At 38.6% G+C, this 12,201-nt stretch overlaps 1 protein-coding gene across 1 annotated transcript in view; it reads right to left on the minus strand.

The window, feature by feature from the left end:
- Positions 1–379: 379 nt before the first annotated feature.
- The window catches only part of LOC104403705 (LIM and calponin homology domains-containing protein 1-like), a gene marked incomplete at its 3' end in the record, with an annotated part of 55,763 nt that continues 43,941 nt past the window's right edge, over positions 380–12,201 (minus strand). Inside the window, exons 5-7 of the mRNA XM_010011941.1 lie at positions 6,841–6,947; positions 3,468–3,498; positions 380–490 (exon numbers count right to left, since the gene is read on the minus strand). Coding sequence (XP_010010243.1) covers positions 380–490; positions 3,468–3,498; positions 6,841–6,947 — 249 coding nt within the window. The remainder of the gene's footprint in view (positions 491–3,467; positions 3,499–6,840; positions 6,948–12,201) is intronic.

The following is a 12,201-nucleotide window of genomic DNA, read 5'->3' on the forward strand; positions in this document are numbered from 1 at the left end:
GCACGTCCAGGTTCTTAAGATGATCTCAAACTCGATCCTCTCCTACAGTGGGCCTAAGTCTCCTACAGCGGGCCTAATAATAGTGGGCCTAAAATAATTGAAACCAAAACACATGGAAATGAAGATGACAGAGTCACATGAAAATTCTAAAGCCCTATTTGACACCATGTGCTGCATCACTGATATCGCCACGAAGTTGGCTGCCAAAGAAAGTTGTGTTCATGGCTTGGTAGAGCCAGAAACTTTTTTGAAGAAGGTAGGGGTTTAGTAAGCACTTTGTATTCCAGCCCCCCACTTCTCTCATATTCCGCAACAAACAGGTTATTTATGGGAGTAATAAGCCAAATGAAATTTCCATTCCCAAAACAAAAAAAGATACCTTTCTCATTTGTGCCAGCAAACCTTCAAACTCCTTCAGGTTGAGGGTTGATCCACTATATGATGTACAGTTGTTTGCCGCTTTTCCTAGCCAATAAATGGTGACTAACACCTGCAAAATTTAATATGAATTAATTGAAGCCATCTACACAGTCACTTACCTAAACCTGCTTACCTTCAGCATGTCATTTATTCTAAACTGTACAGTGGCATAAGGCTTCGTCATATATAAAACAGAATTGAAAGTGTCTGTCAGTGGTTAAACATAAATGCATTGGCTAACAATGAAAATTTAAACAGTCCTACAGAGTATGTAACTTAACATATCTTTCTGGTATTTTTAGAAAAACATTAAACTGTCATGTCTATCTGGAAAATAAACAGCAAATATAAAACTGAATAGAAAAACTAGGCAAGATATTTGAAACTGTCTAGGAGACACACTTATAAATATATATCTGTAAATCCAATAGGAAAAAAATCCCTAACAAGTACTAACACTAGTGGTCATTAATGAAAACCATCAAGACTAACGGAATAAATAAAACTTCTCAAACGTGTGTCTGCCTTTTTCAAGGACAGAAAAGGCAGTTCATTTTTAATCATCTTAATGTAATTAACCAGATGACATGAGAACATTTACTTCCAGGCTTCTGCTAGCTTAAGAAATGCTTAGCCCAAGATTAATCAAAAGCCATGAGCATCTGGTTGCTCCTATCAGACTAACACAGAATGAATTAGTGGTTTCATTGAAGTTCTGACTTGATATCTCTCCGTAACTCTTAAGTCACTTCAAAAATAGCATGAAAAAGAAAAGCCAAGAATTGCTCTTGCAAATGTTTATATACCCTCTCACTCCTTCAGGTAGCAAAAAAATCTGATGCTGCTGGTATTGCACTTTTTTTAGGAAAGGAGAAATTAAAATGCTCATGATGGTTAAATCAAATACCCCCAAAGACAGTCCTCTGCACCTACATACATCTCCACTTAAAGCATTGTCTTTAATGGTACCTGTGAAGCAGCAATTTGGACTGGATACTGATTGTCAAAGGCAATTCAGTTCAGTGTTTTGCACTGATTAAAAATGCCAAACCATCACCTCAGAACTTAGGGCTTTTTCTCACTTAATGCTCATTATTTGGCACATTCCATGACATTGCAAAGTATTTAACTGCAGAACAAAGAGGAAATACTTTGATGTAGAAAAGATGTGCAACCGATAATAAATAATAGTTGCCATTAACTGTCTTAAAAAAGTTAAATACACTGAAATATAGTATTTTATGTTTTGACAGGGCCATGTAATTCATAGTATATAGCAACCTAAAGAAAATAGCACTAGGAGAAATCCCAGGGGGGCGCTGGGGACAGTCATCTCTTTCCTAGACTCCTCTTCCCTAAAACATGCACCCACATTCCTCCTCAGTCACATATACTAGACTTTCGATTAGCCTTTTCTCCTCAACTTTCTCTAACATCCCCATTTTTCATGAGTGATATCCAAAATCACACACAGCTGCGGCCTTGTCACGAAAGGACATAGCATGTGTCACATAGATTCCCTGTTTAAAAACAACCATGGTGCATAATGTAAAATATTTTATATATATCGTTTGTATTTCCCTTTAGTTATTAGATAACATACATGTCATGAAACAAACGAATAACATTTTTAATAAAGTTCAGAAATATTCCCCTTGTTTTTAAAATTACATCCAAATTGATACTACTGTGCTGAGTGAAAGGAGGTGGTTTCAACAATATGGAATTGTTTTATCTTCAAACAACCTTCATCCGAGCTATTTTCCTTCAACCAGCACTAGTCAACAAATTTATGTAAAAAATTCTTACACTACATGTTCTCAAGTTAAGTGAAAACACTTGCAAATATAGTATTCCTAGCAACCAGGAAACTGCCCAGTTAATTTTGCCATTCAGTTCTCTGATGAAGATTGTGGTATTTTTAATTTCTGTTAGCATTTGATCATTTTCTCTCTTCTTCCTTTCTTTATCCATTGGTTTTGTTTGTTTTTATTCCCCAAATAATATCACATTTGCAAGCAATTCCAACTGGCTGCCAGCTGAGGTTGCAGGACCATGCACCTGGAAAGCATATATTGCCTACAAGCACATTGTAGAGAATACTTCTGAAACTTTACCTTTAAAACAATACATCTGTACAAAGATATTTAGGCAGTGCTCACAAGTGCTAAAATGCCAAAGCTGAACTCTTCCCCTGCAGCACTGGGTGCTGGATGCAGCAGATACTACTCAACTGATGATAGGAAACACAGGATGAATTTTCTTTGGGGAGGTATTGGTGTTTTGGGTGAGTTTTATTATTTTTTTTTACCTGCAGTCATGATTACTGGCTTGCACAGTTATTAGGAAAAGGTCTTGGTGTTTCCTAGCAATTTATAGGGATGTGAGCCAAATATAAAATTGAATTTCTAGCAATTTACAGCTGACTAAGGACAGACATCTTGCTAGGCTTTAGGTGAACAACTAACTGTGAGACCAACAAAGTTTAGCCATTTTCTTTTCCACTTCATAATTACAGAATGCATTATCATTGCTATTAGGTTAAATTAGTAAGAAATTGAAGTTAAATGGAATAAGCCTTCTGGGGAAACACTCACTTATTTGGAAGAAGAATGAGAAAGCTAGCGAATCTGATAGCAAAGACTTGCATCCAGATCTAACAACCATTTTGCTTCATTTTAGATGCTTTGTGCAAATGTACTTTATGCCTATATATTCATGAAAGGCTACAGAAGCACAGCTTTATGGGCAAGTCCAACTGTTCCCAGTGAATACCACAATGGATAGCACAGAGATTTCACTATTTATTCCTTATCTAAGAAGAGACAAACTTTCTCTAGTTTATTTGTATTGTAAGGCTGCTTTGCCATTGCAGTTCTACCTAACTTTCTAGTACAACAGAACCTGGTTAGGTTTGTATTCAGAATAACTTTTTAGCAGTACTCAACTGTACTCAGTTTTTACTGACACAATTCTTGTTCAGGCCAAATGCAGGATTAACCAGACTAATAAAAAAAAAATAAAAATACTCCAAGTGATGTACTTACATTTTTCAGCTTTCTACTATAGTCGATGTTCCTGGTTGCACACACACACACAGGAGAAAAACAAGAAAATATAATCAGAAAGCAGACACATTTTCCAAGAGCATGTATGCAGCAGATCAAGTTTTCCCTGACAAAAGCCTGCAGAACGCTTCTGCTGGCTGGAAACACATGAAAGCTAAGAACATGTAGTTCACACATTCGTTTATTCATAACATGGGAGTATTTTGTCACCATTACTTCAATCATTAATTTAGAATTCTGGAAGTACAAGAAAAAAATGTGTTTATAATGGTCCCACAGTAAAGTAGGACAATGCCAAGAAGTCCTTTAAAGAGTTTGCTGATTTCTTCAAAAAACAAGATGAAAGTCCTCTCTGCTAAAATAGGTTCTGCGGTAATCCAGCAGTCAGATTCTGCTCTGTGATAAATCATGCAGCCCATACTGATTCTGGAAGCAACAAAACATGCAGAGGAGACTGAGGAAATCATCACCAAACATTAAGGAAACAGAGTGGATTCTTCTGTGGAAACAAGCATCACAAAGAACAAAGTAGATGGGTGAAGCAACAAAGATCCTGCCACTTACAACAGAACCTGCTGTGGAAAACATATTTATTTTTTAAATGCATACTCAAGCACTCAAGGCTGAATGTTGTCATCCTCCTCAACTTATTTTTTCATCAACATTCATCAAAGGGTAGAAGTTCTATGACAGAAACAACAAAGCACAAAGTTTGTGCAAACATAAACAACATTTCAAAATTCAGCAAAGAAACCTTTAAAAATGAATGGAGGAAATGTCCATCACATTCAGATGCTGGAAACCAAGTAAGAGCAGTTCAGAGTCAGTAAAGATTGTGTCCTGATTATTTATAGTGGAATTGCTTTCTACTAGAACAGTAAGTCCACTTCAGAATTAATAGTTACCTGACAAAACCAAAGATAAATGTACTTAAATCTGGGAGAATAAAAAAAGCCTAAAAATAGGCAATGTTAAAATATATTTCTTTTTACAACATCTTTTAAAGACAAAATTTTATCCACTGATACCCACATGCTAAGAAAAATAAAACAGTCGGGGTTTTTTTTCTTATAAAATAGCAGTGGTAAAGAGTCTTGTTTAACAAGTAAGGAAGACATTCTTTACAGCATTAGCTCATAACTTTTACAAGCTGAATGATCCAAAAAAAATAGATCTAACGCATACATCAATTAACATTCATATGAAAAAAGAAATGGTTAAAAATGTCATTATCTTAATCACGTGCAATAATGTCATACTCATTCTTTACCACAGAACAAACACCCTTTTAACCGTATTTAAAAAACCTCAAAAGTCTTCAAGGAGGGGAAAAAAGTCACCTTCATGGGAACTAGCTAGCAGAAGACAGTCTTGAACATATTTCTCTACAACAGTCATGGCTTTGGCTTGTACACCTCAAGTCAGTTACACAGTGTGAAGTTGGACAGTGCTAGGAAAACATCTGGCTCAATTCCACAGCTGCTTTCTCTGAAGAGTTGATGGGGGAAGAAAAAAAATCCATTGCAGTGAGACACTTCACATGTATCCAGCATCATATTCAGCGGAGGGCCAAGCCAGCTCCATGGAGTTTATTACTCCTAGTTCAACTTGCTTATGTGCTGGACAGCTCTCCTTGGAGCTCCATGCTAGCCCCAGCCTCTCAACCTGCCTCCTCCGAGGTACTCCACCATCCTCAGCCCCAAAAGATCAAGCTTCTTATCAGAAAGACTCTTTCTGTCTGGTTTCATATAGACACCAGGGTTTTATACGGAGATAGGATTGCTTTGTAGCTCTCTCCAGCTACTCATTGTCATGACTTTACAGGACATCGTAAAGTATCAGCAGCATTATCAGATTAAGAAGAAATATGTTACATAGTTCCCTCTCACTGGTATGTACAGACGAGAAGAACCTTATATTAGAGCCAGAAAGTTGGAAAGGAGAAAAAAAAATGGGAGACTATTCCTTAAAACAAGGAAAGTGGCCAATTTGATTTTCAGAACCTTTGAATTTTCCCAGACAGTGCTTGAACACCGTGAAAATTTGCCCAGCTTCCACTGCCAGAAGCAAAAAAAGAAACAAAAAACTAGAATGCTGCTGAAATTTAGAAAATTGTTTCCATACACTTTTCTGAAATGGATATGTCTGACCAGGGTTTCATTAGTGATCTTTTTGGCCAAATGAAACAAGACCATTCAATCAACTCAGAAGTATTTGCTTGTCTGTAGAGCAGTAAATTTTCAGTATTACATGACACACCAAAAAAAAACAAACAAACAAACAAACCAAAAACCCCCAAACGAACTTCTAAATAACACCAATCACAAATTTTGTTAGTTTTATGCAAATGTGGGGTGCTCTTGTTTTTGGGGGGTGGGGAGCTTGATCACTATTAATATAAAGGAGAATAAACCACAGTTTGACTGCTTGTGTTCCTTTAGTCCATGACAACAAAGTCTTCCCTGAAAGGGACAACAGTTCCGAATCAAGACCTCAATCTATGACTATATGGACTTTGATTCAAGCCTACTTTGTGCGAAGTCGGTAATTTTTCTGTGCCAGTTTCACACCTATATTTTATATCACTTTGTGGAGTGAAATGCTAAAAATACAAGCATTAGAGTCTAAGCACCTATACTCTTTGCAGTGAGGATGCGTACATACCGTGGCTAAAAAGCTGTCAACTAAAAGGAGATTTTAAAAAAATGACTTCACCCTCTAAAAAAAATAATTAGCTATTAGGAAGGAGAACCTCTTAAAATGCATGTGGTACTTTGTGTGGCAGTAGGTGTGTGCTTCCATGAAAAGGTATCTAAACTGCATTTCCAGTCCACACATTTCTCACAGACATTTTCAGCCCAACTATCATGTCCCAGGCTATCGCTCTTGTTAGACAATAAACAGACCGTGCTGATGTCTGCACCTGGTAGAGTCTGAGAGGCCTATAAATGTCCTCTAATGCATCTTCAAACCAGTTTAATCTGAAATAACAGAGCTGTGATTTTTTTTCCCCAGCCTACATAGTTCATTAGTTGGACAGACAAAAAAGAATGCCATCAATTCAGACTCAGGAAAACCCCTAAGTCCCACAGAATCTCATTGTTTAACTAAACCAGTATTTTAAAAGAGCTGTGGTTAGTATCTCTGGGAAAAATAACAGCCCTTAGAAAAAGCCTGTTGAAGGGAACAGTGTATTCATCCCAGCGCTGAAGGTTTCCCGAACCTCAGTTCCCTATTTGCTTTATACAAATGACAGTTCTATAGCCTTTTTTGCTCATCCTTAACTATTCGCTATTGCATCATACGCATCTGAGGTTGTAACATGCTAATCACAAACTGCTCTTGTACTTACTTGATGGTTACTCTGTTTGATGCGTCCTGCAGATCACCGGGATCAAAAAGCTGAGATTCTTTAAGTCCCAGCTCTTTGCAGCCTCTTAAGAATAAGATGATATTATCCTGAAAAGAGACCAAAAATAAAACAAACCCAAATTTTAAACTCTTCTTCATCGAAAAAAATAACCCTACTAAACCAATCTCTCCCTAACTCAGTAACAGCTCACAAACAGTCGTATCATTAGCTAAATGAAGAACCAAATACATTTCCAGTCACATAATTTTAGAAGTCAGTACATGTTTTGTTTGAAAACCAGATAAATATGAAACTTTTTTTTAAGATGTGTAACTACAACAAGCTTGCTGACTTTTCTCTTTCCAAAGCCAGATATTGGCAATCTTTAACTGAAAAACCCTGCTAAATTCCCCACCTACTGCTGCAGGCTGCCAACACAACTGCAGAATGTTACTGGGCAAAAAGGTTGGATTTCTGAAGAGAGCAGGACGGGCAGGTATGAAACAGCCTATTGCCAGTTATGCACGCAGTTTGTTCAGAAAGCATTTGCATGTTGATACAAACAAGCCAGTTACTCTTAGTAAACACAACTGCTCTCTTGCCTCTCCAACCTTAACCAGCCAGAAGCCACTGGGAAAAGAGAGCAGGTGCCTTCTGCCCTAATAAAATGCTTGCAGCTACACTTTATGTGACCACTGTCTGTAAGAAGAAACACCAATTTTATAACAGTTTTTAGGAAGGATTTACAATTTTCAGAGTGTAAAAAATAAAAACAACTAGGAGAGATTAAGCAGAAACTGATATAAGCCTCTTTCAAACCAAATATGAGTGATGACACATAGTTTTGCACGGAGGTGATTAAATCAGTATGTGTGCACATACATTTAATGTTTGGTTTATACTTACTTAAACTTATGAATGTACACTGCCCCCTTTTACAGAACCAGTGAATCTTTCTTATGCAGATAAAACTTGAAGGCCAGTAGACAACAAGGTTTTAGGCAGATACACCACTAGAACAGCAACTGCAACGGTAGGTGTTTGGACAAGTAAGGATGCAACATACAGCTTGATACTCTCTGAGGCCTCTCATCTCAAAACTCCAGTTGGAGGTAAGGTGCCATGGGAAGAGTTAGAGTGGAGCAGAACCACAGTGTGTGGCAGAGACCTCCATTTCGGTAAAATCTGGGAAGCAGAGGAGCCTGGGCAGTGTTCAGCTCTTGCCCACCCTGCCAAACAGAGCAGGATTCGTGAGCAGGGCTCTCCCCATATCTGCTCCCGGGCCTTTGTTTGGGTGGCATGGCCATAGCTCGGCGACAGCAGCCCTGTTTATTCTGTCGGGGCGCAGCAATCAGCATGCTAATCGCTGTGCTCTCTGCATGCCAGCACTCTTGCACACAAAGCTCGCCGTCACCAGCCGCACCGCAAAGAAATACAGACTTGGAAATTTGGAGGAGTCCAGATCTCCCTTTTTTTCCCCTGGCTGAAACTTAACAGCTCTGGAGGGGAGCCATGCGGGAAAGGAACAGCAGTTGAGAGAGCAGAGAGCCCATAACGCAGAGAGACAGCATCATTCATGACATGAAAAGATGCTTGTAAAATTCTCCATCTGGCTTACAGTTTGCATTATAATTTTTCCAACTGCATCATGAATAACTCTTGTGTTTAGGCTTTGATGGAGGACAATTCTGGTCACTTCCAAATGGTGGGTGGAACAATGTGTAAAACTAATAAAAATGCAGAAGCATTAAAAAAAAAAATAAAAAAAAAATTCCCTAACAACATTTCCTAACAAAAATATACAGGAAGCACAGGACAGAGTAACCTAATAGGTTTAGAAAACAATCAAAGTAGAGGGAACTCCAAGTGTAACTAATTGCATCCATCTTCATGCCAAAAGTTCATATCCAAGTTACGCGAAGCAGTAAAAAATATCAGCCATTTGGCAGTCATGTAGCTTGGAAATTCAGTTCTTCTGTTGATGAACAAATGCCCACTACTCAAAAAACTCCCAGTGCCACCAGCCTATGCCTGTTTTCATACATGCTTTTATTTTGATGGTCATTGTAAGAATAGCATTTGCCAACAGTCATTAACACTATCCCCCAAACAATTTGTCAGAAAGCTGGTATCTTCTATGGGCACAAATGACCACGCATGCCAACAAGATGCAATCACTGAGCACTAAAAAGTTTTTGGTTTTGTTAACGGTCTCACAGTTTTTATTTCCCAGTGGTCCTAAAAATGGTGATTTGTTTAAAAGGATTAAAAAAAAAGCCAACAAAGAAATTGTTTTCAAATTACAGATACTCAGGTAAACCCGCCTACGCTGCCTAACCCCAAGCCAATAGTGTATCTCATACTACTGCAAAACTAAAGTTTTCCTAGTTCACTCCAATACACTGGAGATTTGTACGTGTTAGTTCTGTTGAGACTATAGAGACAAACACTCATAAGCCACTAAAAGGAGAAAGGAGTCTTACTGTTAAGACCCGGCTCCCTTCAAAGCTTTCTTTCAGGATTACTAGACCTTGCATAGGCCAAGTCCTGGTTTCTTCAGTTCTCAGAAAATTTTGCTAATATTTTCCATTTTCTGAGAGAAATGATAGTTCTGTATCTGTTAGCTGTAACTACATGGTTTTTGTAGTCACCTACAATGCCAAAAAAAGAGAAAAGAAATAGATTTATAGGCAGCAATGGATATAAAACATCCTTACTTTAAATAAGTGACTGAAACCACACACCTAATGTGCATGCCCAGCTCCTTAAAACTTGGCAGAGTTAAATAGGTCATGCAAATGGGTCACGCTGCAATGGTAAGGATGGCAGTGCGGCCAGCTGCTGTGCCTCAGCTCACAGGGTGGTATCTCTTACAGTGGTCTCAGAAGACACACAACCTGAACTCATTCCCTCTGGCAGCCCCTACAAGGCACTGTTGCACAACTGCCTCAACACATTAAGTGGATATGATACTGCCTTTCTCTCAGCTGTTACTTGCTGCAGTTGCAGAGTTGGAGTAGACACAGGGTTGGTCGCTTGGTCAGCACATCATCGCCTACAGCCCCAGAGGACCTGCAACTATCTCATGCTGTCTCCTCTCAGTTTCAGCCCATACCACTATTCAATCGAAAATATTTTTCTGACTTTTGTCCTTCACAGGAACAGTGAGCTTACAGGTTATAGCCTAAACTTCTGCAAATTTTATCTGGTTTTTAATCTACAAAATTTTATATCTGTAAATATAGAGATTTATAGATATCTATAAATCTACTAACCTATAATCTATAGAAATCTATAAAATGTTATTCATGCTTTATCTATACAGTGACATAAACTAAACAGGCTGCTTACAGAAGACAAACTGTTACCACAAAAGTGTGGGGACAGCAGAGGGCACAAATACAGGATGCACTGATAGGTTAAACCCCAGCCCTTTTCTGCCTGCCTAAGCAGAGTCCTGACAGTTACTGCTAGATCAGCACTGTAAGCAATGTCATTTACTTATAAGTATTAGAAATGAAAAAAGTTATGAATGTCTTGCTTTACTGAATTTCACAAAAATCAACACACAAAACATTACAAACTCTCAGGCAAAGCCAGCCACAAACCAGCAAGAAGGGGTGGGGAGGAGCAGGGATGGACAAACAGGGGTGCAGGGCAGTCACTCCCTGAGAACTGAGTTGGAAAGATGCATGGGAAGGAAGGGAAAGCAGCTCTTGCTTTTAAAACTGCACTTCAATACCATCAACTCTTCATCCTTTCTGGTTTGTAACCTGACAGACTCAACTCTACCAAATCACTTTGCCAGGACACCATCTGCAGGTAATGCAGAGAGAATGGAGGCAGAGGGATTACACACCTCCACAAAGGTGGAGGGAGGCAAAAATATACTGCTCATTTATAATCTTTTTTTTTTTCCTTGTTTTTATAAGATTGATAACCCATGTGTTATAAATATGAAAAGATGTTTACTGCACAGCATTAAGTCATTTTCCTTACACTCGAAATGGAGCACAAAATCCTGAACCCTGTAAAAAAAACCCCACAGAAATTGGCAGCAGTGCAGGACAGACACCCTGGAAAGCCACCGCAAATTCACACAGTAGCACTGCCAACACACAAGATAGTTCAAGCTAGTGAGAATCAAATATTCACAGCAGGCAAATTCTCTCCATAGGATCTGCTGATCAGATGCAACAGCAAACAGCTTGAATTTGGCCCACTTCCATTCCTTTCATCTGCCACAATAGTATACAAAATATTCTCACTGTATCCGTGCTGCAAATCAGACCTGGAGCTTATCGCTGCAGAACCATCATTCGTCAGATGTGCTACTGCACGGCCTGGATGAGATATACAGATAAACTCGGGGAAAACAAAAGCAAGCCAAGCTGTACGTCTGCACAGAACACTGAACAAAATGCCAAGTGCATGCCACTTCTGCGAGTTGGAGATATTATTAGTTGCCAGTAGCACTAAGCTGTTTTGCAGGACAGCTGCAGACAAACAGGTGGCCTTTTTCATTTCTGGAATGCTGAAATTTTCCCAGCTCCAGAATAAATTGGAAGATTTCTAAAAAAATATATATATATTTCCAAACAGCTTTACTGAGCAATTTCCAATACTGACTCTCAAAAGTCTTTCGTTTCCTCTCAACGTTTCTTCCTAATTCCCTCATTTTTCCATTTTATATAAATAATTAGTGGTGACAATGTATTAATATGAAAGCAATGGCTCTTGATTGTTTCATGAGCAGATGGAAAGGAAATATTGAAACATCCAGTTCAAGTCCACCAGGAAAAAACTTCTTTGAGAAAGGCTGGGAACTTTTCATATACATATATATATGAAATGTATATATATGATATATATATGTATATAGACATACACACATAATCTTTATTATTTATCCAATATGCTTTACTATTTATGTTTTAGTGTATGTATATGTTTGAGTGTCTATATAATGTTCTAGTCTCTATATAATGTTTTACAGTTTATATAGTTTGCTTTCTGTATATACAGAAAACTACACTTCAGAAGACATTGTTTTCTGTGGCAGATTCCAAATCAGTAGATTTGGAAGGAGCTCCACCGTACTCAGAACACATTCACTTAGAAACTTATGACGCTTTCCCTCCAGAAGGTGCAGGATGACAGCCCACCAAACTGAAGCAAGCCCCACCGGCACAGTACGGGGAGACAGGGCTGCATGCACCCCTGGATTCTGGCACACCGCAGCCTCATCTCATGAAAATTAAATGCTACATGGGGAAAACCAGAAAGAGAGCAACCCTGGGACTGGGGAGGGAAAGCAGGACTTACCAGCCCGTCAGTGTGTCCTGATCCTCGCCTCCCGAA

The sequence above is a fragment of the Nestor notabilis genome, unplaced genomic scaffold (assembly GCF_000696875.1).
Source record: "Nestor notabilis isolate BGI_N333 unplaced genomic scaffold, ASM69687v1 scaffold2283, whole genome shotgun sequence".
NCBI lineage: Eukaryota > Metazoa > Chordata > Aves > Psittaciformes > Psittacidae > Nestor > Nestor notabilis.